Below are 27,537 nucleotides of genomic sequence, written 5' to 3'. Positions count from 1 at the left end.
TAAGCTTGGAGGCAAGTACACCTTCCTCAGTCACCCAGCTCACCTCCAGCCAGTGCTGGACAAAGCTCTTGGGCTGAATTAATTAGTGTCAACAGGTGGTGGCTGCTCTTGGCATAGCTGAGGAAGTCACTACCCTCAAGTGGAACCTGACCATGGATGGAACAAGAGGACAGTGAGGTCAGCCATGGAAGGCTTAGTGCTATGTGTAAGGCACTACATCCTTTACAGCTTGTGTACATTGAAAGAATTGCTTCTACACACTAAGCCAGCCATGGATGCTTTCCACACACATTCAGCATACTTGGCACCTATCTTTAGTGTCCTTAGTTGACATGTTCAAAGTTTGCATACATGTCTTGGTGTTACTCTTTCATTTTTAAGACTAGATTTATGCAGAGAGAGCAAAATCAACCTACAAAGGCTGTTGGCCCTAGAGAACCATGAGAGGGAAGGGGGGAGGGTCGGGCCCAGATGCACTTTGTGAAGCCATAGATAGGGTCATAGTCTAAAAGACATGCAACTTGATATGTGGGAAATGATAAACACAAAGTGTCCTGGTTTGCAAAGAGTGATTCGTTGTAAGAATAAAGATCAGTAAGCATCTATCTAAGTTTCTCACTGAGAACCCTTCACCATTCACCCAGTCAGATAGCACTGATCCGGAGATAGACCTGAGGATGGCAGCCAGTTAGTATGTAGAACAGTGAACTTAAAAAGGGTCTTTAAAAAGTGTTGGATATCCTCAGAAATTAGGAAAAGGCAAATTAAAACCCTTCTCGGCTTTTCAGTTGTCTCCATCACTGCCGGAGCTCACCAGTGTGGAGTATTAAGAATATTCCCAGCAAAGAGCAGAGGCAGAAACAGCCTCCTGCCCTCCTTGGCCCCCTATCTGTGCTGTTTTTAAAATAAGAAAGCCCGGTTGATGTTCTCCAACGTTCCTGAGCATTAAGGTTCATTCCAGGGCAAGCCCAGGTTTGATAGCTTCTCAGGCATACATTCCATTGGAGTGTCGTCTTGCCTGGCTCAGAAGTGATGAACCTGTCTTCAGCAAATACCATCACAACCACCCCATTGACACCACACTTCTCCTGTCCTTTCTGGACATGCATCAGCAGGGTGATGCTCCAGTGCTGAGAGACAATCACTGTGAGAAACAGACACAGAGGAAATGGACCTGGAAGGGCTGAATGAGAAGCTCTGATAAGAGGCTCTGCCCAGAAAGCACTCTATTAAATCCCAAGCCGCTCTGCCGGCCTCCCTATGTCGCCACCTCTTCCCAGAAAATCACATCCACACAAAATTGAATCCACTTTCTAAAAGCTGGAGAACCTGCCCTGGAGTTCTTCCAAGCACCTTTAAAAAGCTCCTGTAGTCCCAGTCCCTGCCTGTTTCAGCTCTTGGTCTGGAAGGCACCCTGAACACTGGACCAAGGCTCCTGGGAGCCACAGTGAGGCAGCTGCTGTTTCTCATTTTCCAGATGAGGAAGCCAAGGCCTAGACTTGAGTGCCCAGGCCCCCATGGCTGGTGTCATACAGCCCCACAAGTAAAGGCCACTAACTTGGAGATTTTCAATCACCCGTGTTTATATTCCAGATTGCAGGCCCATGTCTTCTAGACCCTGAACTTGGGGGCTTATAACTGCCAGTTGGGTATACTCTGGGGTCTTCTCCCAAGTTCTCAGGGTGCTTGGCAAAATTCTGCCATTGTATCTTAAAACTGTACTGACTGCAGGCTTCATCTCCTGGGGGCCCCTATGTGACCTGGCCATGTGGCCTTGTTCACACATGTTGGCTCCCACATGAGCAGCTGCCTCACTGTGGCTTCCAAGATAGTCCCTTACTGCATATGCCTCAGCAGATTCTGCAATAAGATGGCAAACAGGTGGAGAGGAAGTTCCATATATTCTGTCATATGGCATAAATGGGGCTGGACAGATGGCTCAGTGGTTAAAAGCACTCACTGCTTTTCTGAAAGTCCTGTGTTCAATTTCCAGCAACCACACGGCACATTACAACGGTCTGAGGCTGTCTTCTGGTGTGCAGACCTACATGCAGACAAAGTGTCCATATACATAAAATACATAAAAATTACAAATAAAATAAGTAAAGCAAACCAAGGCCACCCATCACCTTGGTCATGTTCCAAGGAATGGAAGCCATTGCAGGGGTATACCTCTTCCTCTGGGATGCTGGCTGCCTCATTCACAAGAGGAGAACCTGCTTCTTGCCTGTCACATGACCCCACCCATTTCCACCAGACCCTGGTTTACTCTCTTTAAAGCACCCCTCCCAGGTTGCCATTGGTCATTTATCATATACTTTCTCTTAGGTCCCTTCTAAGGTGCAAGTCTATCAGTCAGTTCAGTTTTACTCTGTGTATCCTTGGGGGAACAGAGAAGAATGAGACTCCTCAGACACTGGAGACTCTGCTCTGTGATAAGAACAGACATAAAAGCAATGAGGAGTTGAAGAAGGGAATGAAGGAGCTGAGGGGGTTTGCAGCCCCATGGAGGGAGCAACAGTGTCATCAGACCAGACCCCCTGGAGCTCCCAGGGACTGGACCACCAGCCAAAGAGTACTCATGGAGGGGCAGACCCATGACTCCAGCAGCATATTTGGCAGAGGATGGCCTTGTTGTACATCAGTGGGAGGAGAGTTCCTTGAGCATGAGGGTGATCGATACCCCAGTGTAGGGGAATGCCAGGGCCGAAAGATGGGAGTGGGTAGGTAGGGGAGCACCCTTATAGAGGCATGGGGAGGACGAGTAGAGTAGGGGGTTTCCAGAGGGGAGACCTGGAAAGAGGAAAACATTTGAAATGTAAATAAAGAACATGTCAAATGTGGGAGGGGGGTGATGTTCTAGGCACCTGTTATTTAATCCATTCAGCAAAGGAAACTGAGGTACAGGAATAGCCCAACTCACGAGAGAAGGCTGGGTCTCTGGACCCAGGCAATCCAAATCCTTAGCTAGATTCATAATGGTGCCGTTTTTATGGTTCAAGATGCTGTAAGCAGGGGCTTTCTAATATGGCTCGTGGGGGTAAGCCCCATTCCCACCAGATTATCTTCCACTGTGCCAAGGTAGAAAGCAGATCACCACATCATTGGTGGCTTATAAACTTGGAATCTCCTCTCTCCCAGGTCTGAAGCCCAAAGCCAAGTGCATTCAGGGCTATATTTCCCCCAGTGGCTCTGGAAAGAACTCTTCCCTGGCTTTTAAGCACATGAGTGCCTCTCTCAGATCTCCATCCATCTCTGCAGGCTGACTTTTTTCTTGTCTGTGTATCTGTGTCTCTATCCACGCTAGAAATACAGGCTTTGCTGAGTCCAGGACAGGCCCTGATCCCAGCATATTTCACATTTAGATCCTTCTCTGAGTGTGCCAGCCAAGACTCCATAACCAAACAAGCTCCTGCCCTGGGTTGGGGGTGGATATGAACGTGAGGACACTGTTCAGACCTACATGCCAGTTCATGCCTCATTTGACATCTCAACCATGTCTTAGTGCTATGTTTGTGTCCTGGCCCCACTGGTGATATGGGGTTCATGATCCTTGGATCAGTTACCTTCTCTGATTCACACAACCCAATAAAGGTCACCCCAATCCTCATGATCCTCCTGCCTCACCCACTTCATCGTTTCCTACTGGTGCGCCTGCCTCCACAGCCAGTGTCATTCTTTCCCTACCACTTTTTCTTGTAATTGTAAAAACTTATTCTTTGAAAATTCTATGCATATGTTCAGTGTATCTTGACCATACCCACCCCACACCCTCCTCCTGGCCCTTCCCAAACACATCTCCATCCCAGCACTTCATATCCTCTTCTTATTTTTTATAACACGTGGAATCCAATTAATGCTACCTATATATGCGTGAGTGTGGGACCATCCATTGGGGCATGGACAATATATACCAGTGTCCACCCACCCAGAGAATAATGACTTTCCCTCCCTCAGCAGGCATCAACTCCAAATCACTCCTCAGCCTGGGGCATGCCATTGGGATCCCCTCCCCCCTCCATGCTAGAATTTTTAATTGGCTTGATAGTGTATTGGTTGTCCAACTGCAATATTTGTGTATATTCGTTGGAGAAAATAGTGTGATTCCTTCTAGCACTTTCATACGTGCTTATATCACACTCCTGACACACTTCTTTCCCCCTTGAGAGATGCTGCCGGGAGCAACTCTGGATAAGGAGCTAGTGTTTGCTGACCTAATTTTCACACACTGACACCGGAACCTCTGTCTCTTGTTTTAATTTTCTTTGTTATCAGGTTCATCCTTCCCTTAGGGCTCCCTCGTCTTCTCTACACACAACCTCTTTGGTCACGTGGCTGGCCCTGTGAACCTGGTGGCGGGGCTCTGTTTATTTAATGCTCATCAACATTCACAGGCTCGAAAAGGCTCGATGAAAATCAAAATTGACATATAGATGCTGCGCTGCTCTCCTGCCCCTGGAGGAGATTGCTGGCATCAGCAATAACCCTGCATATCTCCCCAGGTAGAGTTAATATTTGATCAACTTGGGAGCAGTTATTCTTGACTTCCGAGAACGCTGTCATTAGTCACCTCAGCACAGCTGTGACATTTACTCTGAATGAGTGTGTGTGTTTGTAGGGGGGGTTTTCTCTGAAATCTATGGTTTCACTGCCATGGCAAGCTGGGGACTGAAGCCTGCTGCTACAGACCTACTGTTCCTTTCCCGGGCCACTTAGGTTCTATGTGTGCACACAAGTAGTTGGCCCCTTGCAGGGTTCCCAAATGCAGAGATCATAGAGCAGAGTCCCATCTTTACAAATTGCTCCTTGGTTTGGAGAGGCTCTTTGCTAGCATGGCAACATCAAATAGAACTTTCTAGAACCCTACTCCCACCCAGATTGTGCTCTGTGGGGCTAAGTTGCCTAAGAAGTTCAGGAGACCTCCTCTATGAAGGACCAGATGGTAAATTCTTCAGTCCTTCAGAAACACTGCAGTGTCAAGATGTTAATCTTGGTGCGCGTGCGCATGTGTGTGTGTGTGTCTGTGTATCTGTGTGTCTGTGCCCGTGTGTCTCTGTGTGAGTGTGTGTAGGCATGTATGAGTGTATGTATATCTGTGTGTGTGTGTGTATGCATGTGACTGTGTGTCTGTGTGAGTGTATATGCATGTGTGTGTCTGTGTGTTTGTGTGTCTCTGTGTGTGTGTCTGTCTGCATGTGTGTGTCTGTGTGTCTCTGTGTATGTGTGTCTGTGTGTCTCTCTCTCTCTGTCTGTGTGTATGCATGTGTGTGTATGTGCAAGTATGTTGGTATGTCTGTGGAGGCCAGAGGTTTGTGTCAAATGTTCCCCTTCATCACTTTCTACCTTGTTTTTATGCAGGATTTCTCTCTGAACCTGGAGTTCATGGATTCAGTTAGAGTGTCCAGTGAGCTCCAAGCTCTGCTTCTGTCCACTACCACTTAGTGCTTGGGTTTCAGACTCTAGCAGTAAGCTTGGCTTTTATGTAGGTGCTAGGGTTTCGAATTCACAGGCACCTCACTGACTGAGGCAGCACCCCAGCCCCCTTTGGTTATGTTTTACAGTGTTTCCAGGCTCTAAGGTTGGAAGGTTGAAGGGCAGAGAAGTGTCTCTGTCTACTGACACATGCCTCACTCTTAACCTACCACCTCTATTATGACAAGGAACATAACAATTTCGACTCACAGGGGACAGATTCTTCTTCACATTACAGCTAGTGTTGAAAGGTCAACATTAGGAATACCCCAGAACAGACAGATTGCTCAGGGGTCCAGAAAGAAAAGGAAGTTCCGATTTCTCAGAAGTTCTGTTGTCACACTGAGGTCAGCCCTCTGAGGTCTTACTTCAAGTTAGAGGCAGCACCCTAAGCTCCCCCCTTGTTCTCTAGCCTGAGACTGTGGTGGCCTTTCCGGTTCAGGATTCACACCTTTCCTTGTGTTTCTCTTGCAGAGACATCAAGCCAGACAACATCCTACTGGATGAGCACGGTGAGTTAAACCCTCCTTCCCCCTTTCCTAGGGCCCCAGTGCAGCTTGAGGTATGGGAGACCAATGAGGGATGGGGCAATGGATCTTAGGTGCTCTCGAAAACATGTGTACCGCTCCAGTCCTGACAGTGGTGTGTGTCATTTTGTGGGCAATGTCCTGTCATAGTAAGCTGGGTTTAACTATTCTCAGACATCCTCTATGAAATCATTGCTGTTTAGATCTTAGTTTGTGGATGACAGGGCACAGTGAGGACCAGAGTGTGGGATTGCAGTAAAGTAATGTCCTAGTCCTGTACAGGGGTGCAGAAGGACTGAGGGCAGGTATGTGAGGTGCTGGGAACCCTTTCTCTAGTCAGACACACCCAAGCTCAGGTCATAGAAGCATGTAAAATAAAGATGAAGAGAGGTGCAAGTACCTATTGCAGAGTTCCCAGGGAAACAGCCTTCAGGGAAGAGCAATCCGCAAGACTGATATCGCGCTGATGAAGAGGACTTCTGGGCAGGCATGTTCAAGCTGCGGACAGCTGTCCTGAGGCAGAATCTAGGCAGGAAGCCAACCAACTCATGGGAAATCATAGCCCCTTCATTTTTGAAAATTCCCCTAGAAAGCCATCAGGGAAGCCTGGGACCCAATTCGTCTCATGGCTCTGGTGTGATCCCTACAGCCATCCTCACTCCTCCCAAAGCTGCTACACAGAAGGACCTGGGAAGACAGGTTGTGTGTGGTCCCAACCCTGCAGATGTCACAGCATTGTTGCATGGACTAGATAAGTTGCTGAGATCTAGGAGTCATGGGTAGGAAAGCTAAGGGAAGTCCCTACAATGAAGGTGGGATGATGTTGCAGCAGACGAGAATGCAATAGAAAAAAAGCCTAGGGAACAGCTAGGGAGAAGAGAGCTTTATCTCCCAGTCCTATGTGAAAGGGGTCAGGTCTCTCTGTGCCTCATTTCCTCATTCACTGATCTGGAGTTCATCAGGAAGGACATGGGAGCCACTGGAGAATTAATATCAAGTGTGTTGGAGAGACACCAGAGCTAGAGTGTGGAAAACGGACCAGTATTAGCAGATGAGTCTCCATGGGACCCCAACATGAGCAGCAAGGGAACCTGTCCATCAGAGCCTAACGTGCCAGCTTGATGGGCTGCTGTAGCTACACACAGGGATCTGGAAGCTTCGTTCATAGACTTCTGAGATGGTCAGCAGATGCAGACACACCTTCTCCATAGGTCTTCACTCATCCACCTGTGTATGGCTGTGTCCTGTTCTCATGAGGACACCAGGCAGATTGGAGTAGGACCTACCCTGCTGGCTTCGTTTTAGTTCTTTAAACATCAAATCTCTGAATCCACATTGTCTTCAACTACAGGGGCTTGCAGTTTAGCATGTGAACTTTAGGAATACTGTTAAGTTAGTCACATCAGACAAGCAATGGGGATGGGAGCCCCCCTTGGGCCAAGCAAGGACGTCCTAAGTCACTGGCTCCATCACTCTTAGAGGCTGCAGGTGCCAGAGCTGCAGAGCTCATTTAGCTCCCAGGATTCAGAGGAAATTTCTTAGGGACTCATGGTTACCCACAACTAACTGCATCCACTGTCAAGGCAAGATCTTTCCAGCTAAGGAAAGGGTATGATGTCCAAGGTTCCGGGGATATTGTGTGGCTTTATAAGAAGCCAAGAGGGAATTAAAGGGTAACATTGATTGACAATTTTACTACTTCTACCTAAAGCGCTCAATTTAGTTCTCAAGCCTGCATCTGTACATTAAAACAACACAAGGAACTGAGGAGATGGCTCAGGAGATAAAGCTCTTGCCAGGCAAAAACAAGAGTTCTATCCCCAGCATCCTCCTAAAAATGCTGGGAGAAGTTACACACTGCAATGCTGGAAGTCTGGGGAGTTGCTGGTCAGCCCATTCTAGGCTAATAGGTGAGCCCAGGTGCCAGTGTCTGTGTGTCCAAAACAGAAAGGTGGATGGTGCTGGCGGAGCAAGCCCTAAGGTTTTTCCTTGGGCCTCTACACTCATATAAATACACATGCATGCACTCTTGTGCATGTGTGTTCACCTGCACATGAACGAACACACACACACACAAACATACAAACATACATACATACAGAGAGTAGTGTGTCTCTCTACAGTTCACTACAGACTTCATGTGGCCTTGGAAGTACCTTGATTCTGAAGCCTTGGAAACTCACAGAGATGTTCCTCTCACTGGTCTCCACAGGGCATGCTGCATCTTTGATGGACATTGGGACAGAAATTTAATTTTCTGAATCTTTGATCATTTATCCCATGAGGTTTTTACATTTTCTAAAGCTTTTCTATTGAGCAGGTGCCATTCAGTAGGAACATAACCAGGGGCAGGACCCTGAATATTTCTAAGTGGGTCATCGCATGGCACATTCTGACAGCACCCACACATCCCTTCTGAAGACCACATTAGGAAGTGATTTGCAGAACAGGGAACCCTGTGTTGCTATTCATCTCATTAGGTGTCATCTTTGAGACAAGAGAGCTGCGTTTCAATGAGATAAAAACATCAATCCATACACACATGAATATTTTATTGATGATGCTCAGAGCTGCTCATTCCACCAAATCCAAAGCACCCAGGCAAGTTTCCCTGCTCTCCCTGGCCTCAGAGTAAGCTTCAGTTCTTAAGATAGAGCTGATATTTGGAGTCAGAACCAGCGTCCAAGTAGAACAACCATGAGGGGTGGAGAACAGAGCTAAAGAAAAACAGGCATCTGGCAAGAAAAGGTGACCTTGCTTAGTGACTAAGAGCTCCTAGCAGTGAGGACTTGGCAAATGTGGGCCAAAGAGGAAGGGACATATCCATGTTCCGTTGCACAATCAACTTGAATACCATTCTACTACTTCCCTGTGAAAGTATCACCAAGGAGCAGTCAGCTGGCTCACAGGTGTCATGGGTAGAAGTGCTGCAGGCTAGGGAAGGCCAACCTTACTACCACCACTAAGTCCAGCTGAATTGGAAGCCACTCTAATGAAGATTACCTCTAGGACTGAGACTTTCTGACTGTTGTCTGATTTCTGGTGTCCTTGGTTGGCTGACTATCTAGGTGACTCAGGCATCTTCTCTGGCTCTAACTCTGGCAGGCACATTACATTCTCCATGGCTTTTTCATGGCCATTGCAGAAGCAAGGTCAAGGAGAGCTGAGCCCAGGCATGCCCAGGTCACATTGACACTACCTCAGTGGACATCGTTTCTTTAGCTAGCTTGGGTTTTACAACTGTCCCATTAAACAAAGGCAGCCTACATCACTTTTTCATAACTGTGAGATAGGGAGAAGCCAAATCATACAGAATAGAAGGTACTCCAAGAGCCCTGCCTCTCTCTATCTGGCAAAGGCTTGCTCTAAGAACAATCTTCTATTACCAGGAGCCAAACAAAGCTTTGATAAGCTTGTGCGTGGACTTTGATTGGCTCTCTTTCTCTCCCAAGGTAAGTCGCTGTGATTGCAGTATGGATAAGTGGCCAGAGCACACAAGCTGTGTGCGGTACCTAAGATACCAGATCTGTGTAGAAGATCAACAGCCATCCTCCCGCTCCACAGCCCACACAGAACCCAAAAGCACAGCTATTTTTAGCACTGAGCATCAGGGAACAAGGGCAGCTAGAGCCATGGGCAAAGTAGCTGCCTCTGGTTCTTATCTCTTTAGGCTTCCATTGGTTCATCTAAATAGCACCATTGAGCTCTGGCTTGGGCATGAGGTGGATCCTGAGAGCCAGCTGAGGTGAGGAAGATACTTGAAAGGGGCCTGCCCCAAGTTCCAATTTAATGACAGGCACAACTGTGGAAGGAGGTGGCTATGGGTACCTTTCATCCTAACACCTAGCCTGCTCCTCCAGTCTCTCTGTCTCGGCACCTCTTTCAGAGGTCCCCTGGAAGCACAGCACTCACCAGCCTGGGCTACAGAGGCAGGCCTAGAAGGCTCCCTGTTACAAAGCCATGGGTGAAATGAACACTGTCAAACCTCTGTGCTGTCTCTGCAAGCACAACAAAGGCAGGCAGCAGGATGTGCTTGCTGGGCCTGGTGCTAAGTCACACAATTACCTCTCAGCAAATCTTTTTACTCCAGGCCAGTGCTAATGGAAGTGAACAAAGCAGGATTTCTGGACACAAGGAGAGGAACAAGGTGACATGCGGAGTGGTGGCCAGGAAGTTGGGATGACAATGGAAGGGAGCACAGGTACCTATAAGAGAGGTCTAGCCCAGGCTGTACTAGAGGGAATGGACTGCTCATGTGGTCAAGCTCTGGTCGTAGATGGCATTTGAAGGTAAGGGCTTTCAAAGGTGATCAGGTTTAGATGACATCATGGAAGTAACACCAGTGGTAGCTTGAAGGACAATGGCCCCTATAGGCTCATATATTTGCGTACCTAGTCATCAGGGAGTGACCCTATTTGAGAAGGATTAGGAGGTGTGGCCTTGTCAGAGGAATTATGTTACTGGGGGTGGGCTTTGAGGTTTCAAGAAACCCATGCCAGGCCCAGGACCTCTTTCTTGCTCATGGATCAGGCTATAGCTCTCAAACTACTTCTCCAGCACTATGCCTGCCTGCCTGCCTGCCACCAAGCTCCCAGCCATCATGATAATGAACTAAGTTTCTGAAAGTGAAAGCAAGTCACCAAACAAATGCTTTCTTTTATGAGAGTTACTATGGTCATGGTGTCTCTTCACAGCAACAGAACACTGAGACAACACCCTATGCTGGGACTAGTGTCTGTATGAGGGAATCAAGGGACCAGAGGTCTCTGTCTACCAAAGCAAGTAAGGGATATCTGTAAATCAAAAAGGAGGCTGTTTTAGCCTGGTCCTGCTAATATAACACAATCCCTTAAACTGAATAGTCTACACATAATAGAAAGTTACCACTGCTCTGGAAACAAGACGACCAATCAAAGACTAGCAGAGGCAGTGTCTAGAAAAGGCTGCTCCCAAGGTGGAGCTTGTTGCCGCACCCTCCAATGGCAGAAGGAAAAGAAGAGGAGGCAGTTCATGTACTAACCCTTTTATAATGGCACTCAGCCCATTCACAGGGGTTGCCTTTGTCCTCATCACCCTTACAGGCCCCATCTCATTGCTGACTAATGATTACATCTCAACACATCATTTTGGAAGGTGTTGTGGCTTGAACATATACTGTTCTCCATAGACTTGTGTGTTTGAGCTCCAGGTGGAGAATTATGAGAGGAAGTATGGCCCTGGCGGTGGCCTTGAGGTTTAATGGCCCCACTTCCTGTTCCCTCTCTGCTTCTAACTGTGGATGCACCATGACCAGCCCTAGCCTCCAGCTCCTTCTTCCAGCATGTCTTCCCCACCATGAGGGAACATCTCTTTTTATTATTTGGGAATCTCACATCATGCACTCTAATTGCACTCACTTTCCAGTTTTTCCATGTCTACCCCGTTTCCCATGATACCCCCCCACCACCACCAATAAAGGAAAGAAGGAAAAAGGAAAAAACATGTCTATCTTGTGTTGTCCATATACTCACTGGAGCATGGCCAAATCCCTAGTGGCCATCCCCTAAGAAAGGATGAGTCCTTCTCCAACTGCATCTGAGCCAGAATCTGTCAACTGAGAATAGCTGTGCAGTGGCCAGGGAGGAATGGGGCCAGCTCTCCTGCCCCTATGCCACCATGGACATCTGTGACAGCTCTCCTGCTGCTATGCCACCACTGACACCAGTGCCACCCAAGCTTCACACAGCAGAGCCTGCATATGTATAAGCTCTAGGCTGTTGTCTCCCATCCCACTGACCCTTTCGGGCAGTGACAGCATGCCCACCAGCCCTCTCTCCTATCACTGTCTCCAGTTCTGCATTTCCCCCACAGTTCTCCATTTTTCTCCTTCCCACTTCTCCATCACATATTTCTTTATTCTAGTGTCATCAGGTGTGGCACTCAGGTGTCTTCTGCCCACCCCATATCCCATATTCTTATTCTTCTTAAACTGTGAACCCAAGTGACTCCCCCATGTTGCTTCTTTTCAGGCATTTGGTCATAGCAACAAGAAAGAATGACTAAGACAGGGATACATGCATTTAACCCATACCAGGAACCCTTACTCCAAACCCAGCAACGCTGGTACCTGACCTCCGACTTCTAGAAATATGAGGCATACACACACTTAAGACACCCAGTTGCTGGCATTCTGTCACAGTAGGGCAAATGGACACAGTCATGGAGAAAGCATCCCCTACATGAGTGAGTTTTCTGCGCAACTCAAGTCAATCAATAACAGAATCCATGGGCCAGGTTTTGAAGAAGGAAAGGAGGTAGAGGAGGGAGCAGCAGGAAGTTCTCCAGGCAGAAGGGGGAGCAGCTCCTTCAACATGGTGTCAAAAGCTGGAGGGTGAGAAGGCTTATGTCAGAATATAAGCTGTGTAAATAAGGCTGGGAGGATGGACCATTGGCTGATAATATCCTCTTTAGAGCCATGCTAGTAGGTCTCCCACACTGTTCTTAGAGTTCTGGGTGTTTTCAGTTATGGAAACAAGTAGCCTGATGCCCAGTTCATCTGTGAACTGTGCTGTCCAGTGCTTCCTAGGAAAACTTGATCAACACTAACTTTCACATCTAAACTCAGCCATCAGAGGGCACTCAACAGGAAATGACAAGTCGTTATTTAGCACACTGGGGAGGCAGAAGTGGAAGTCTGCTGTGAGTTGCCTACTGTGCACACACTATGAGACATCTGATTCCAGGCTGACCAGGGCCATCCAACCAGGGGCCAGAAAGAAGTAACTCAGCTGCAGCTGCCCGGACTCTGATGGTGGTGATGGTGGTGGTGGGATAGCATAGCAGCACAGGGCTCCATTGTATGTGTACTGCAGCTGTTATGTTCTGGTGTCCCAAATGTCATTCTTTTGAAAGAGAAAATAGAGGGAGGGGAAGCGAGATGACTCCTCAGTAAAGGCACTTGCGTGCATGCCGATGACCTGGGTTTGATCCCAGGAAGCCATGTATGAGCAGAAGCAGAGACCAAAGCCACAGAGTTGTCTTCTGATCTCTACGTGTGCACTCTTGCATGCATGCCCCCACAATGATAATAATAATAAATACTTTTTAAAATAAGATGTAAGTCTTACTAATAACGCCCTCCCAGGAGGCTTGAGGATGGGCACTGGGGTCTGCCCAGCAGTTGTGTAGCCTACACTGAAGTGCAGTTGCATTTCCTTAACTATTTTTCACCGTCCCTGCTTTTATCCTAGCCGGCATAATTTCCTCACATCAGGGACCCAAGGTGACAATCAAAATCCAGTCTGATCAGGTCCAAACCGTCTCAGGGAGAACACGACCCAGTGTTCCCACAGCCCTGAGGGTCCAACACAGCTTACCCATGTCCTGCCTTCTCCCTGTCATGAATGTAAACAAAAACTTTACAGGAAACAAGCCAGTGACTGTGATCTAGAACATAAATACACATGCTATGGTGGGTTGTAGAAACAACCAGGGAGATGAAGGCAAAGGGGAAGGCCTACATGCTGGGAGGAGAGGCACATCCAAGGTGTTCTAGAACAAGTTCAATGGCTTCAGAGGCTTCTCCCTGCCAGGGAGCTGTGTGCTGACTGTGGATAGAGGATGGCCTAAGCTTTTCTGGTACAAAATTGTGCCTTGAGAAAACTTTGCCTGAGCTAATGGTTAACCCTATAGGAGGGGCCTGAGTGACAATCTTATTTTGGCAGAATCGTAACAAAGATGTTTCTTTATCAGGTTAGTAAGTATGAGGACATGTTCAGCTCTACCTGAGTTTGGCAGAAGCAACTCCATGTCAATCCTGACTGTTTTAACACTCCCTCTTACCCCCTGGCCTTCTTGCTGGTCCCTGGTGGTCCCTCTGTCAGCAGCACCTTACTTACTCCAGGGGTCTAGCAGGCTATCCCTCCCTCACCTTCAGGCTATGCCCCATCCTCAGTTTAGTTTGATGACCACTCACATTACTTCCTCCTCTTGTTGCTGTGACAAAATATCTGGCAAAGGCAACTTAAGAAAGGAAGGGTTCATGTTGGTGTGCAGTCTGAGGGCTATGTCCATCACAGCAGGAGAACATGGTGGCAGGAGCTTTGAGGTGTCTGGTCTTGTTGCATCCACAGTGAGGAAACAGGGTGAGATCAAGGCTGGTGCTCACTTGCTTTGTCTTTTCCTTTCCTTCCAGGACCCCAGTCCGTGGAATGGTGCTGTCCGTGTTGAGGGTGGGTCTTCCCACCTTAGCATACCTAATCTAGATAAGCCCTCACAGATGGGCCCTGAAGCTTGTCTCCTGGATGATTCTAGATCTTGTCAAGTTGACAATCAGTCTTAGCCATCACACTGTGTTTGGATGAGAAATATCTCTGTAAGCTCATAGGCCTGCTCATAGCTTGGCCCCTGTTGATGGTGCTGTTTGAGGAAGTTACAAATGCATTAGGAAGCATGGGGTTGCTGGTGGAAGTCTCTCTCTCTCTCTCTCTCTCTCTCTCTCTCTCTCTCTCTCTCTCTCTCTCTCTCTCTCTCTCTCTCTCTCTCTCTCTCTCTCTCTCCTTCCTGTGTGAGGTAGGGATGTAATCTGCCAGCTTCCTGTTCTTGCTGCCATGCCTTCCTCAGTCAGTGTTATGGACTCTAGCCCCGTGAAACAGTAAGCCAAGTAAACTCTTCCTTAAGTTGCTTGGTCAGGGTGTTTTATCACAAGAGCAGAGAAGCAACTGATACAACACCCAAGCAGAGCTTAATGCTATCCCACCTCCACGGATAAGGAATCTGAATCTCATAGAGAGCAAATGACCTGCAGAAAACAGTCAGCCTATGCATCAACTAGGACAGTAGCCCTGACCTGTGTGACACAGAGCCCAGCTCCCACAGTCCCAAGACAGTGGAGGGTGGTTTAGTTTGGTTTGGTTTGGTCTGGTCTGGTCTGGTCTGGTCTGGTCTGGTCTGGTCTGGTCTGGTCTGGTCTGGTTTGGTTTGGTCTGGTCTGGTCTGGTTTGGTTTGGTTTGGTTTGGTTTGGTTTGGTTTGGAGTTTTCTTGTTTAACTCACATGGCTGAAGTACAGTGGTGTGAAGGAGTTGAATCTGGCATTTGTTTGCTTTTCCTGAAGTTCTCTCTTCAGCTTTATAATCTGACTGGCACTGGCCAATTGCCTCTGCATGCAGTCTTACAGAACTGGCTCCCTATGGGACACAGGAAAAAGACAGAGACTGTCAACAATGGTAACTTCTGGAAAGGGTAGCTCATTGTTCCTGGACCTTCTATTAAATCCTTTTCCAATTTTCTGTTAACCTCAAATGGACCATAGGCTCAATTCCACAGATGGTGGGGTGGTGAGTGGATGGGTGGGGTGGTGAATGATTGACTCCAGCCACAGCCACTTGCCTTTCTCCAAGAGGGCACAGAGAAGATTCTGCCCAGTTTGGGGTTTTTAACCTTCAAAGCTATAGATTTATGAGTTACCCAGCCTCAGGTGTGTAGTTATAGCAACAGAAGATGGACTAACGCACAGGATAAGAGACTCTGAACTCCTAAGGAGATCTCTGTGTTCTAACTTGGAAGCATGCCTATGAGACACAGATAAACCTAAAATCACTTTCAGGATTGCGAATGGACATGACCTCATCATTACAAGAACAAGCTATAGTCCCAAGTTATGTGAATATCTGTTTACATGAGCAAAGGAAGAAATGGTGGGAAAGCTAGCCAATCCAGTGTGACTTGAGGAACATGGAGACCTGGACAATGTGGAAAGAGAAAGGCAGGGACTGCAGAAATGGCTCAGTCAGGAAGGTGAATTTGGACCCCAGAACCATGTGGAACACTGGTTGTCTCCGTGCACATCCATTATCCCAGAGCCAGGGAGGCAGAAACAGAAGGATGCTTGGAGCTTGTTGGCCAGTCAGTCTAACCAGGCTCAGTAAGAGACTCTATCTCTAAGAATAAGGTGAGAGAAATAGAGGAAGACATGCAAGGTTGATCTCAGGCCTATAAGTATGCATACATGCATATGTGTGTGCAACCCCACACATACATGTGCACAGATATATACACCACAGAGAGAGGGGGGAGGGAGGGAGGGAGGGAGGGAGAGGGAGGGGGAAAGAGAGAGAGAACACACATACACATAGATCCACACAAAGGGACCTCATGACCATCCCGTGTTAATTGGCTTATTCGACTGAGCCACCATTACTCTAAGAATATAAATGTTAAAGTTTTTAAAGAGCAAGACAAATGGAAGTAAGCGCAATAGAAGCTACCCTTCCAGGCTCCAGGACCCTCTCAGTGGTTGCAGGCAGGCCATGCATGGACCTACTTATGTGGGGGTCACAACAAAGGCTGATGCCTTCCACACAACGGCCCACAGCACTTGGGAAGGTGAACCTACCTGCTGATGTTAGGGATGAGAACACAAGGGGGGCCCTGTGGCCTGATTTTAGCTGGAGGACAAGTACTCGTCATCCAGCTAGGACCTGCCCAGCAAAGTCAGCCTCATCCTTGAGAAACCAATATAAGTACTGTTTCTCCCCGGGGGCTGGGGGAGCTGGAGTGCTTGTGACAGAGGCCACAGCTCTGCTGCACATCTGTGCTGGCAGCTGTGTGCTGTGAGTACGGGGCTGGTGCCTGAGGCCACTGTTGCTTTTTCTGTCCACCGTGGCTGACAGCTTTGGGCATGCCTCTTATGCACACAGTCCCCTGAGCCTCATTGCACCTGCTCCAGCAGGCGACCTTCATGTACCCAGAAAGCAAACTCTCCTTGTGGTCTTTTATCTGTATCCAAGTGCCTCATCCCCAAAACAGCAAAGGAGCTATTTCTCTGTGGTGTGGAGACTGAGAGAAATGCAAAGATACACAGATTTATTTTCCTCAAGTCCTCTGGAGCTAGATTATTCACATGCCAAGTACTCCCCACAGCCAGTGCTGACTCCGTAGGATTCTCCTTTTTTCCCTTCCATCTTCCTTCTCTTTACCTGCCCCTCATATCCTTGTCCCCTCCCATTCTCTCTCTCTCTCTTTCTTCTCGCATTTCTTAAGCTTCTATATCATAGGGCCACCATCCTTTTCAAGCCTTCTTCTGCTGCCGCAATGTTAGGTTGGATGAAAAGCTACACCTTCTCCTCTACTCAATCAGGTTGCTAAGAGCCCAGCGGCCACAGGAAAACGTAGCCTGAGCTTCTGTCACATCCTCCCCCTCACAGCCCCTTACAGCTTTCCTGAGTGACACCCGGACTGACCTTCCATCTCCAGAATAGTGTAACTTTATATCCATCCACGTGTCATCCAGCCCCTCGACACAAACATAATCACACAGATAACATGCTCACAGTGGTGAGCTCACACATAAAACCAGAATGCAGGATAGTGTAAGGAACAGAGGCTACTTAATGATGGACGTAAGGCCTGGTGTCTGCTTCCTGTACCTACCACGCCGACTACAGACCATAGCCTCTAGTCACACAGGGAGAGAGCACAGACATCCACAGTGCTGCTTAACTGTGTTTTCTCTCTGCAGGGCATGTGCACATAACGGACTTCAACATCGCCACGGTCCTGAAAGGAAGTGAGAAGGCTTCCTCCATGGCCGGCACGAAGCCCTACATGGGTGAGCATCCCAGGTTTCTCTCTCCTATCTTCCCGGTGTACCCTTGATAACTTTCCACATCCCACTCAGGCTCCACTTGCCCCAGCAGGAGGTTTCCACACCTCCTGTCCACACTGCTCACCAATCCTTTCTTCCCTGGTTTTCTAGACAATTCATGAGCATGTATGTGGAGGTCAGAGGACATCTTTCCAATCAGTTCTTGCCTTCCACCATGGGAGTCCCAGGTATTGAACTTGAGTCCTCAGGCTTGCCAGCAAGAGCCTTTACCTGTTGAGCCATCTCATCACCCAGTCCTGGCTTTCTGAAAGAGTGTTATTTCTATCTGCTTTAAGTCCCTGCCTGTGGTTTATTGGTTTTATGTGGCTTTTGGTGCAGGCTTTATTTCTGGAACAATCTCTCTTCCTCTCCATTTCTATCATCCTCTGGCTTCTCTTGCCTGGTTTTGGGGGAGGGAGGTATTTTTATTGTCATTTATGTTGTTATTTTGTGAATTGTCTGGCCTCTGTGATGACATCAGCAGTTGTTAACTCAAGATAGCAAGGGGCTCGGCTAGCTTCTCAACCCAGTGGCAGCAGCTCAAAGACGGCCAGGAGTCTCTACAAGCTGAGCACTGCTGCTTGCGTCACATTCTCGCATTTTCCAAGCTTCTATCAGGCAAAGACAGTCAACATCACTAATCCTGGGGTGGGATGGAGGAAGGGAGAAGGATGAAAGGAGGGAAGGAGATAGGCAGGCATCATGCTTGCTGTGGGTACCTGGTGTTGACTCCCACCCCAACTCTATCTGGACCTTGTCCTCCTTTTGGCTACTTGTCTCTGTCCTGCTCTATTGTGATTTTCCCTCTTGCTCTTACAGGGTGAATATGAATTGTCCCTCACAGGCTCCCATGTTAAAGCAGTTGGTTCCCCAGCTGGTAGCTCTGTTTTGAGAGACTTTGGAACTCTGGAAAGTTGGGGCCTAGCTGGAGGAGTTGGGTGATGGTTTGTATATGATTGATCTAGGGAGGAGCACTATTAGAAGGTGTGAATCTGTTGGAGTAGGTGTGGTCCTGTTGGAGTAGGTGTGTCACTGTGGGTATGGGTTTTAAGACACCCACCCTAGCTGCCTGGAAGCCAGTATTCTGCTAGCTGCCTTCAGATGAAGTTGTAGAACTCTCAGCTCCTCCTGTACCGTGCCTGCCTGGATGCTGCCATTTTCCTGCCTTGATAATAATGGACTGAAACCTGAACCTGTAAGCCAGCCCCAATTAAATGTTGTCCTTGTAAGAGTTGCCTTGGTCATAGTGTCTGTTCACAGCAGTAAAACCCTAACTAAGACAAGTGGGTTGACTCGGGAGCATGCACTAGCAGTTCTAGCTGGATTCTGGATTCCTAGCTACCCCACCCTCCTACCATAGATGCTGCAGCTCTTAACACCATGATACAGCCATGCCTTCCCCATGATGACTGAGCTAAACCAAACCCTGCCTTTCTGGGCAGCCATTTGTCAAGCACCTTGTCACCAGGAGGAAATAGTTTTAATTAATAGTTTTCCTCAGGGCATTTTTTTTTTTTAAGAAGGGAGCACCCACCTCTTTTGTCTCTGCCATACCAAAGCTGGAAAACTGGATCCAGCTCTGCTGTTCTCAGTCAGGTGTTGAGCACTGGGGTGTATGCACTGCCTGTCCGAGCCCCTCGCTCCTCTCTGCTTCTTTCTCTACACACACCACCGCATGATGATCTTACCATGATTGACGTTTGTCCCCGCCGTGTGACCTGTGGGCGTGAGGAGAACTTAGCTAGGGAGTAAATATGCCCAGGGTTTCTGATGGCACCGTCTGCTGTCAGCTCTGGTGTACACATATGTAGACATTTGGAATCTAGGCCAAGCCTGGCAGCTTGCACCAGGAATCTCTGTAGTCAGAGGCATCACATGTTCGAAGCTATCCTGGGCTATAGGATAAAAACCTATGCTATTTTCTTCCCAGAAGTCAACAATTAAGTCACAAGTAATTAATATTAATCTTAAGTAAGGATTGTCAATAAATACTGGCAAAAGTAGAAGGTTTCCTCAAGAGTCCACTTTGCCTCCTGTCCCTGCCTCCCTTAAGTGAAGCGGCTGGATTCTCACTCTTTCCCTTCAGTCAGGGAAAACTCCAAGGGACCATCTTCCCAGCAGCCCCACCTATTAAACTACGATTGTGGTCCTATTCATCATGCTTCATTCCCAGAGTATCTGCTGGCAGTTTCTCATTTTACATACAGAGTCTGAGGTCCAGAGAGGTCCCTTAGCCTGCCTGAGATCACACAGCTCCATGGAGAGGGAGATGGAATTTGAAGCATTTTGGATCTGAAACCTCTGCACCAAGCTGCTTTGGGGCACCAAGTCATTATACGGAAAAAGCTGATCTTTCTCTGACAAGAGTCAGTTTATTGTCACAGCTCTATGTAAGATTCAGGGTTTCTGGTGTCCTAATTAGAGGAGTCTTGGGCCTGAATTAATGAGCAAATGTGCAGGAGAGAAGTTCCTGGGCTTTGGAGGGTGATCTCCAAATGGCTTCTTCTCATGGTCGATGGGGCAGGCGAGGGCAGCCATGGATTTCAGGGTTCTTATTAAAGCTCACCCCCATGGTTCCCAACGCTCTGAATGCTGAGGTTCCCATGGTTCCCAATGAACAGAGAGGGGATTCTCCTCAGCCAGTGTTGAGGAGTGTGACGAGGGCATGGGTCTCCGAGGGAAGCACAGGGAGGCAGATAAAGACAGACCTCCGGGTCCTTAGTGCTCAGGCCTGGGGAAACAGAGATGTGCAAGTGTGGGGCGATCTCAGGCACGCAGGCAGGCAGAGGCACAGGGAGAAGAAGTGGTTCCTCCAGGGAAGGGGAGATGGCCTCTTCATGAGCACTTGCCTGAAGAAGAGGATGCAGAGAGCATGTTTTATTGGATTAAGACAGGGAAAGGAGCTGAGGCTGAGGGAATGGCCGGTTGTGAGGAGCAAGACAGCATTGCAAACTGGGAGAGCCCATTCTGTTATAGCTGAAAGGACAGGAACAGGTCAGAGATAGACGAGACAGACAGAGTGGGTAAGGGCTTGACTCCCAGTATCCTGATAATGCACATCACATGCTCCCTGAGGTGAACCTCAGGAGATGCTAACTGGAAAACTTCCAGCCGGTCTTAGCTTCCTGCTCTAGGAAATGGGGCAGTTGATGGTGGGTACAGTGAGCCTCAATAGACACTGTAGTTAGGTTTCTATTGCTGTGACAAAGCATCATAACCAAAACAACTTGTTAAATAAAGCATTTTAGTTGGAGACTCATAGTTGCAGAGGTCTAGAATCCATGACCATCATGGCAGGGAGCATGGGAGCAGGCAGCAGGCAGGAACTTGGAGCTCACTTCTTGATCCACAAGCACAAGGCAGAGAGAGAACAAACTGAATGACATGGGCTTTTGAAGCCTCAGGGGCCACCGAGTGACACGCCTACCCCCAGTAAGGCCATATATCTTAAGTCTTCCCAAACAGTTCTACCAATTAAAGACCAAGGGTTCAACCACATGAGCCTATAGGGCCATTCCCGTTCTAACCAGCACAGTGGGTATTGGGGGAAAGGATGTCAAGGCAGAATTGAGGAAAGTTCACAGCATTGTGCCCAGAAGGTGGTCACCAATGATGCATAGAAACTGTTATTGCTGTTAGCACTGTCATATCAGAGTAGCTTCATGTCCTACCTATGCTATATGCTTCAGGGCAGAGCTGAGCTCACATTTGCCTGCTTTTGGAGCTTACACTTGAGTGGCAGAGGCAGGCCCTAAAGAAATCTTAATCTATCACTGTTGAGAACATAGGGAGACCACACACCACACACTTGGTCTTTGTCCCCCACCCCTTACTCCTGTCCATTCCTGTTCCCAAGAAAGTTGTGATGAGAAAATGTGGGTATTGTGGGAAGTCACCATGGCAACAAGTGCACTCTCAACAATAGCTACAATGTGTGCCAGAAGTGACTGCAGAGCTAGCAGTCAACTCAGGTCTCCAAGGCCCATCAGCTCTGAGTAACCTTTCTGTGCATCCATCTCTTCACACATTGCAGGGGCTCCTTGCACTTAACACTCGTGGACCATATAATTGGGGGCCATTGCTAACCAGGTTTTCTTCATATAACATCATGCCTTTCTTGTTTCTGCTTTCTGGAAGTTTTCTTCCTTGTACAAGTTCCGAGTTTACATTGCAGCTGCAGACCCGCTGGAATCTATTTCTGAACAGAGCGAGAGGTAGGGATCAGCTTTTCCTGTCTGCATCCAGCGATCCAAACCATTGAACTCGGTTTAAAGTGTTCTTCTGACTCTACTCAAATCCCTTTTCAACTTTGTCAGATCTCAGCTGGCCTGAAATCATGGATCTGTTTCTACACCCTGCTCCATTTCATCCGTCCATTTGCTTGCTGACTTTTACTTGTAGCATCAAGATGGCACTCGAAATCCTGTAGTGAGTCCTTGCCAATTCCTTTCTTCTTTTCAAAACTATGGCAACACATGGTTCCGTACTTCTTCATGTATATGTTCAGAGTCAGCTTAATAATTTCTATGATAACAAACAATTCTATTGGGTTTCTGTAAGGACCATGTCAAATCTACGTGTCATAGGAGTGATGTCTCCCAGCCCATAAGTAAAGATAGATGCTGGTCCATCTTGGTTTCTGTCACCTCTGCCATAGATTCATCAGTGTGAAGACTTAGCATGTGTTTTGTTATATGTACACTTTCTAAGTATTTTGTGCATTTTGCTGCTTTTATAAGAACTAGGAGTTTAAAAATAATGTTTTTTATCAATCCTTTGAGAATCTCATACTCATGTGTAATTTGATCATATTCGTCTTCCCAAACTTCCAGACACATCTCTGCCTCCTTACCCATCCAACATTGTGTCACTGAGCTCATTCCCCCACATCTCTCTCTCTCTCTCTCTCTCTCTCTCTCTCTCTCTCTCTCTCTCTCTCTCCTCTCCTCTCCTCTCCTCTCCTCTCCTCTCCTCTCCTCTCCTCTCCTCTCCTCTCCTCTCCTCTCCTCTCCTCTCCTCTCCTCTCCTCTCCTCTCCTCTCCTCTCTTCTCCTTCTTGTGTCCAGTTTATGTTGGCCAACCACTGCTGAGTGTGAGACCTACCTTGGAGTATGGTCAATATAGCAGAAGTCCTACAATTAGAGAAAACTGACTCTGCCTTTTCCAGCAACTGCCAAATGTCAGCAGCTCCACAGCAAGTATGGCGTGTCATGCCAACATCCTTTGTCTTGTTGGGATTTTGTCTGGCTTGAGCTTGTACAAGTTCTGTGCATGCTCTTACAATTGCTCCAAGCTTGTGTGGGCTTCTGCTCTGCTGTCTCCAGAAAACAGTTTCCTTGAATTCATCCACAGCCTCTGGCTTTTAAATTCTCTCCAATCCCTCTTCCTAGAAGATCTCTGAACCTTTAAGGAGGAGGCACATGATATTGATGGCCCACTGGGGCTGATCACTTCAATAAGAGCCTCAGCACATTGACAAGCTTTGGGTCGCTGTGTTGGTTGGCATCTAATACAACTAGAATCATCTATGATGAGGGATGAGAGATGCATTGATCTGAGGGTATAGCAATAAATCATCAGGGGTAGTTTTAAAACTAGTATTAAATAATATTAAATCGTAAGTCTATTTGGCAGAATAATAGTAGTAGCTCTTCCCCTAAGCCCATGGCCTATGTAGCCATATATTTCTGGCACCTAGAAGCATAACAGGTATGGATAAGTTCAATTGTTGGGCAACAGGTCTTAACTCCAGTCAGAAAGTGTTTGGTTGCCACTGTAATGTTTGCGCCACCATTGCACCAGGGGGCATATATTGCAAGGTCAGTCATTTTCATAGCTTTCAGGGATCAGAACTGGGTGATACTGATGACTTACTTTTCTCCTATGGTAAATATGCCTGGCCCCTTCCACCACTGGGAAAGCTAGAAAGTATCAATAGAGTTTTCAGGACAGTATCTGCTTGATTTCTCCACGAGCCAAGTATGTTATGTCTTCAATGATAGAGTCTTACCCTTACCTTCTGGGGAGTGACCAAGAGCAATGGCAATAGCCTATATGTTTGGGGGAGGGGGGACTCTGTGGAACTGCGGTAGCCAATAACTCAAAAAAGAGGTAACCCATTCTTGGTGCTGGAGTTTTTATTTGGTAGCATATGGTGTCTAATTGGGGCTGTTGTCTCTGTCTTAGGGTAATTGCATTTAAATTTTTTGTTTATACACATGTGTGTATGTTTTAGGCAACATCTGCCATAGTTGGTTTATATGCGGCTCATTTTCTATTATATGGTATGTGTGTGGGTGTGAGTGTGGGTGTGTGTATATACCCATACCCACCTACACACCCACACCCACATACACAAGCCTGAGGAGGTCAGAAGAGGGTGCCAGATCTCTAGAATGGGAGTTATAGGTGGTTGTGAACTGCCAGATGTAGATGTTCCAGTTCTTTGAAGAGCAGCAAGTACTCTAAGCAGCTGTGCCATTTCTCAGCGTCCTCAAGAACTAGATTTTTTAATCAGTCAGTCCTCAGCCATTAATGGTTAAAGGAATATAATTGACTCTTACTTTGACATTAGATCTTGCGACTGTGATACTCTTCGCAGTTCTGACAGGTCTTCTCCAGTGAATTCCTTGAGATTGCTCCATATGCACTCGGGTTTGCAGATAGGGCTTTACTTCCCTCCACAATGGCCATCAGCTGGCAAACATTGCCTTGCCCCTGCCCCTGCCCCTGCCCCTGCCCCTGCCCCTGCCCCTGCCCCTGCCCCTGCCCCTGCCCCTGCCCCTGCCCCTGCCCCTGCCCCTGCCCCTGCCCCTGCCCCTGCCCCTGCCCCTGCCCCTGCCCCTGCCCCTGCCCCTGCCCCTGCCCCTGCCCCTGCCCCTGCCCCTGCCCCTGCCCCTGCCCCTGCCCCTGCCCCTGCCCCTGCCCCTGCCCCTGCCCCTGCCCCTGCCCCTGCCCCTGCCCCTGCCCCTGCCCCTGCCCCTGCCCCTGCCCCTGCCCCTGCCCCTGCCCCTGCCCCTGCCCCTGCCCCTGCCCCTGCCCCTGCCCCTGCCCCTGCCCCTGCCCCTGCCCCTGCCCCTGCCCCTGCCCCTGCCCCTGCCCCTGCCCCTGCCCCTGCCCCTGCCCCTGCCCCTGCCCCTGCCCCTGCCCCTGCCCCTGCCCCTGCCCCTGCCCCTGCCCCTGCCCCTGCCCCTGCCCCTGCCCCTGCCCCTGCCCCTGCCCCTGCCCCTGCCCCTGCCCCTGCCCCTGCCCCTGCCCCTGCCCCTGCCCCTGCCCCTGCCCCTGCCCCTGCCCCTGCCCCTGCCCCTGCCCCTGCCCCTGCCCCTGCCCCTGCCCCTGCCCCTGCCCCTGCCCCTGCCCCTGCCCCTGCCCCTGCCCCTGCCCCTGCCCCTGCCCCTGCCCCTGCCCCTGCCCCTGCCCCTGCCCCTGCCCCTGCCCCTGCCCCTGCCCCTGCCCCTGCCCCTGCCCCTGCCCCTGCCCCTGCCCCTGCCCCTGCCCCTGCCCCTGCCCCTGCCCCTGCCCCTGCCCCTGCCCCTGCCCCTGCCCCTGCCCCTGCCCCTGCCCCTGCCCCTGCCCCTGCCCCTGCCCCTGCCCCTGCCCCTGCCCCTGCCCCTGCCCCTGCCCCTGCCCCTGCCCCTGCCCCTGCCCCTGCCCCTGCCCCTGCCCCTGCCCCTGCCCCTGCCCCTGCCCCTGCCCCTGCCCCTGCCCCTGCCCCTGCCCCTGCCCCTGCCCCTGCCCCTGCCCCTGCCCCTGCCCCTGCCCCTGCCCCTGCCCCTGCCCCTGCCCCTGCCCCTGCCCCTGCCCCTGCCCCTGCCCCTGCCCCTGCCCCTGCCCCTGCCCCTGCCCCTGCCCCTGCCCCTGCCCCTGCCCCTGCCCCTGCCCCTGCCCCTGCCCCTGCCCCTGCCCCTGCCCCTGCCCCTGCCCCTGCCCCTGCCCCTGCCCCTGCCCCTGCCCCTGCCCCTGCCCCTGCCCCTGCCCCTGCCCCTGCCCCTGCCCCTGCCCCTGCCCCTGCCCCTGCCCCTGCCCCTGCCCCTGCCCCTGCCCCTGCCCCTGCCCCTGCCCCTGCCCCTGCCCCTGCCCCTGCCCCTGCCCCTGCCCCTGCCCCTGCCCCTGCCCCTGCCCCTGCCCCTGCCCCTGCCCCTGCCCCTGCCCCTGCCCCTGCCCCTGCCCCTGCCCCTGCCCCTGCCCCTGCCCCTGCCCCTGCCCCTGCCCCTGCCCCTGCCCCTGCCCCTGCCCCTGCCCCTGCCCCTGCCCCTGCCCCTGCCCCTGCCCCTGCCCCTGCCCCTGCCCCTGCCCCTGCCCCTGCCCCTGCCCCTGCCCCTGCCCCTGCCCCTGCCCCTGCCCCTGCCCCTGCCCCTGCCCCTGCCCCTGCCCCTGCCCCTGCCCCTGCCCCTGCCCCTGCCCCTGCCCCTGCCCCTGCCCCTGCCCCTGCCCCTGCCCCTGCCCCTGCCCCTGCCCCTGCCCCTGCCCCTGCCCCTGCCCCTGCCCCTGCCCCTGCCCCTGCCCCTGCCCCTGCCCCTGCCCCTGCCCCTGCCCCTGCCCCTGCCCCTGCCCCTGCCCCTGCCCCTGCCCCTGCCCCTGCCCCTGCCCCTGCCCCTGCCCCTGCCCCTGCCCCTGCCCCTGCCCCTGCCCCTGCCCCTGCCCCTGCCCCTGCCCCTGCCCCTGCCCCTGCCCCTGCCCCTGCCCCTGCCCCTGCCCCTGCCCCTGCCCCTGCCCCTGCCCCTGCCCCTGCCCCTGCCCCTGCCCCTGCCCCTGCCCCTGCCCCTGCCCCTGCCCCTGCCCCTGCCCCTGCCCCTGCCCCTGCCCCTGCCCCTGCCCCTGCCCCTGCCCCTGCCCCTGCCCCTGCCCCTGCCCCTGCCCCTGCCCCTGCCCCTGCCCCTGCCCCTGCCCCTGCCCCTAGCCGGATCCTGGCTACAGGTCTACCATGCAATGTGATGTTCACTTAATCATTTGTACTTCTCTTTATCAGAATTACCAAGAATTCCAACTGCTTTTTCCCTCATTCATAACTGCATGTTGAATTCTGCCAAAGAGCCTTTTTTTGCGGGGGGGGGGGGGGTGGGAGGGCATCTTTTGATATAACCTGATGGTTTCTTTCCTACAATAGACTGAAGTACATTGATGAATTTTTGCAGTGCAGAACAAACAGCCCAGCATTCCCAGAAAGAATCTCATTAGTCATGACGTGTTAGCTTTCTTAGGCAAATCTGGAATCCATGTGTTAATATCTTGTTTACAATATTTGCATCTCGTTTCTGAGGAATGTTTGCTTGTCTTTACCTTGTTTTTATGACAACTCCGTGTGGTTTGAGTAGCAGAGTGATGATTGCAGAGTAAGTTGAGGGGACCATTGCTACTCATTTGTGAATTTGATTTTTTAATTGTCCAGTTAAGATACATGATTAAACCTGATATTATTTTGTATGAAGAAAACTTTACAACTATGAACTCACTGTCTAAAAATAGCAAATACTATATAAAGCATATTAGTTTCTTGTTGTTAGTGAATTTATGTATTTTGTCTAACCAGATTCTTGGGCATCCATGTATGTGTAACATCCCCTCACCCTTTTTAGGGATTGTGGGTTCCGTGGTAACAGATCTTCTTTCACTCTTGAATTAGTGTTTTATACTTTCTCTCTGATTTTCTAGTCATTCTGATTGCAGGCTAGTAAACATGGTGTTATTTTTAAGTACCAGTTTTTTTCTAAATTGTCTTTCTCCATTACACTTCTGTTTTCTGCTGCATCCATTTCCCTCTTGTCTTTATAGCTTCCCCTGCTTCCTTAGGTCACCTGTTGGTCTTAGTCTGGGTTCATAATGTATTTGTTCAGATAACGGACTTGAGACTCTTCTTCCTCACAGGAACATGGCACACAGGAAACAAAGTCCAGCTGTAGCTGCGGCCCCATAACT

General features: G+C 50.0%; 1 protein-coding gene across 1 annotated transcript in view; it reads left to right on the top strand.

Moving 5' to 3' along the window:
* The window catches only part of Stk32b (serine/threonine kinase 32B), a 260,562-nt gene that overhangs the window by 203,349 nt on the left and 29,676 nt on the right, over window positions 1-27,537 (top strand). Inside the window, exons 5-6 of the mRNA XM_021163035.2 lie at window positions 5,947-5,984; window positions 17,498-17,587. Coding sequence (XP_021018694.1) covers window positions 5,947-5,984; window positions 17,498-17,587 — 128 coding nt within the window. The remainder of the gene's footprint in view (window positions 1-5,946; window positions 5,985-17,497; window positions 17,588-27,537) is intronic.

This window comes from Mus caroli, unplaced genomic scaffold (genome assembly GCF_978045245.1).
Source record: "Mus caroli unplaced genomic scaffold, Mus_caroli_1 scaffold_4, whole genome shotgun sequence".
Classification (NCBI taxonomy): domain Eukaryota; kingdom Metazoa; phylum Chordata; class Mammalia; order Rodentia; family Muridae; genus Mus; species Mus caroli.
Note: the sequence above shows the minus strand (reverse complement) of the source record. Positions and strands in the feature narration are given on the sequence as shown.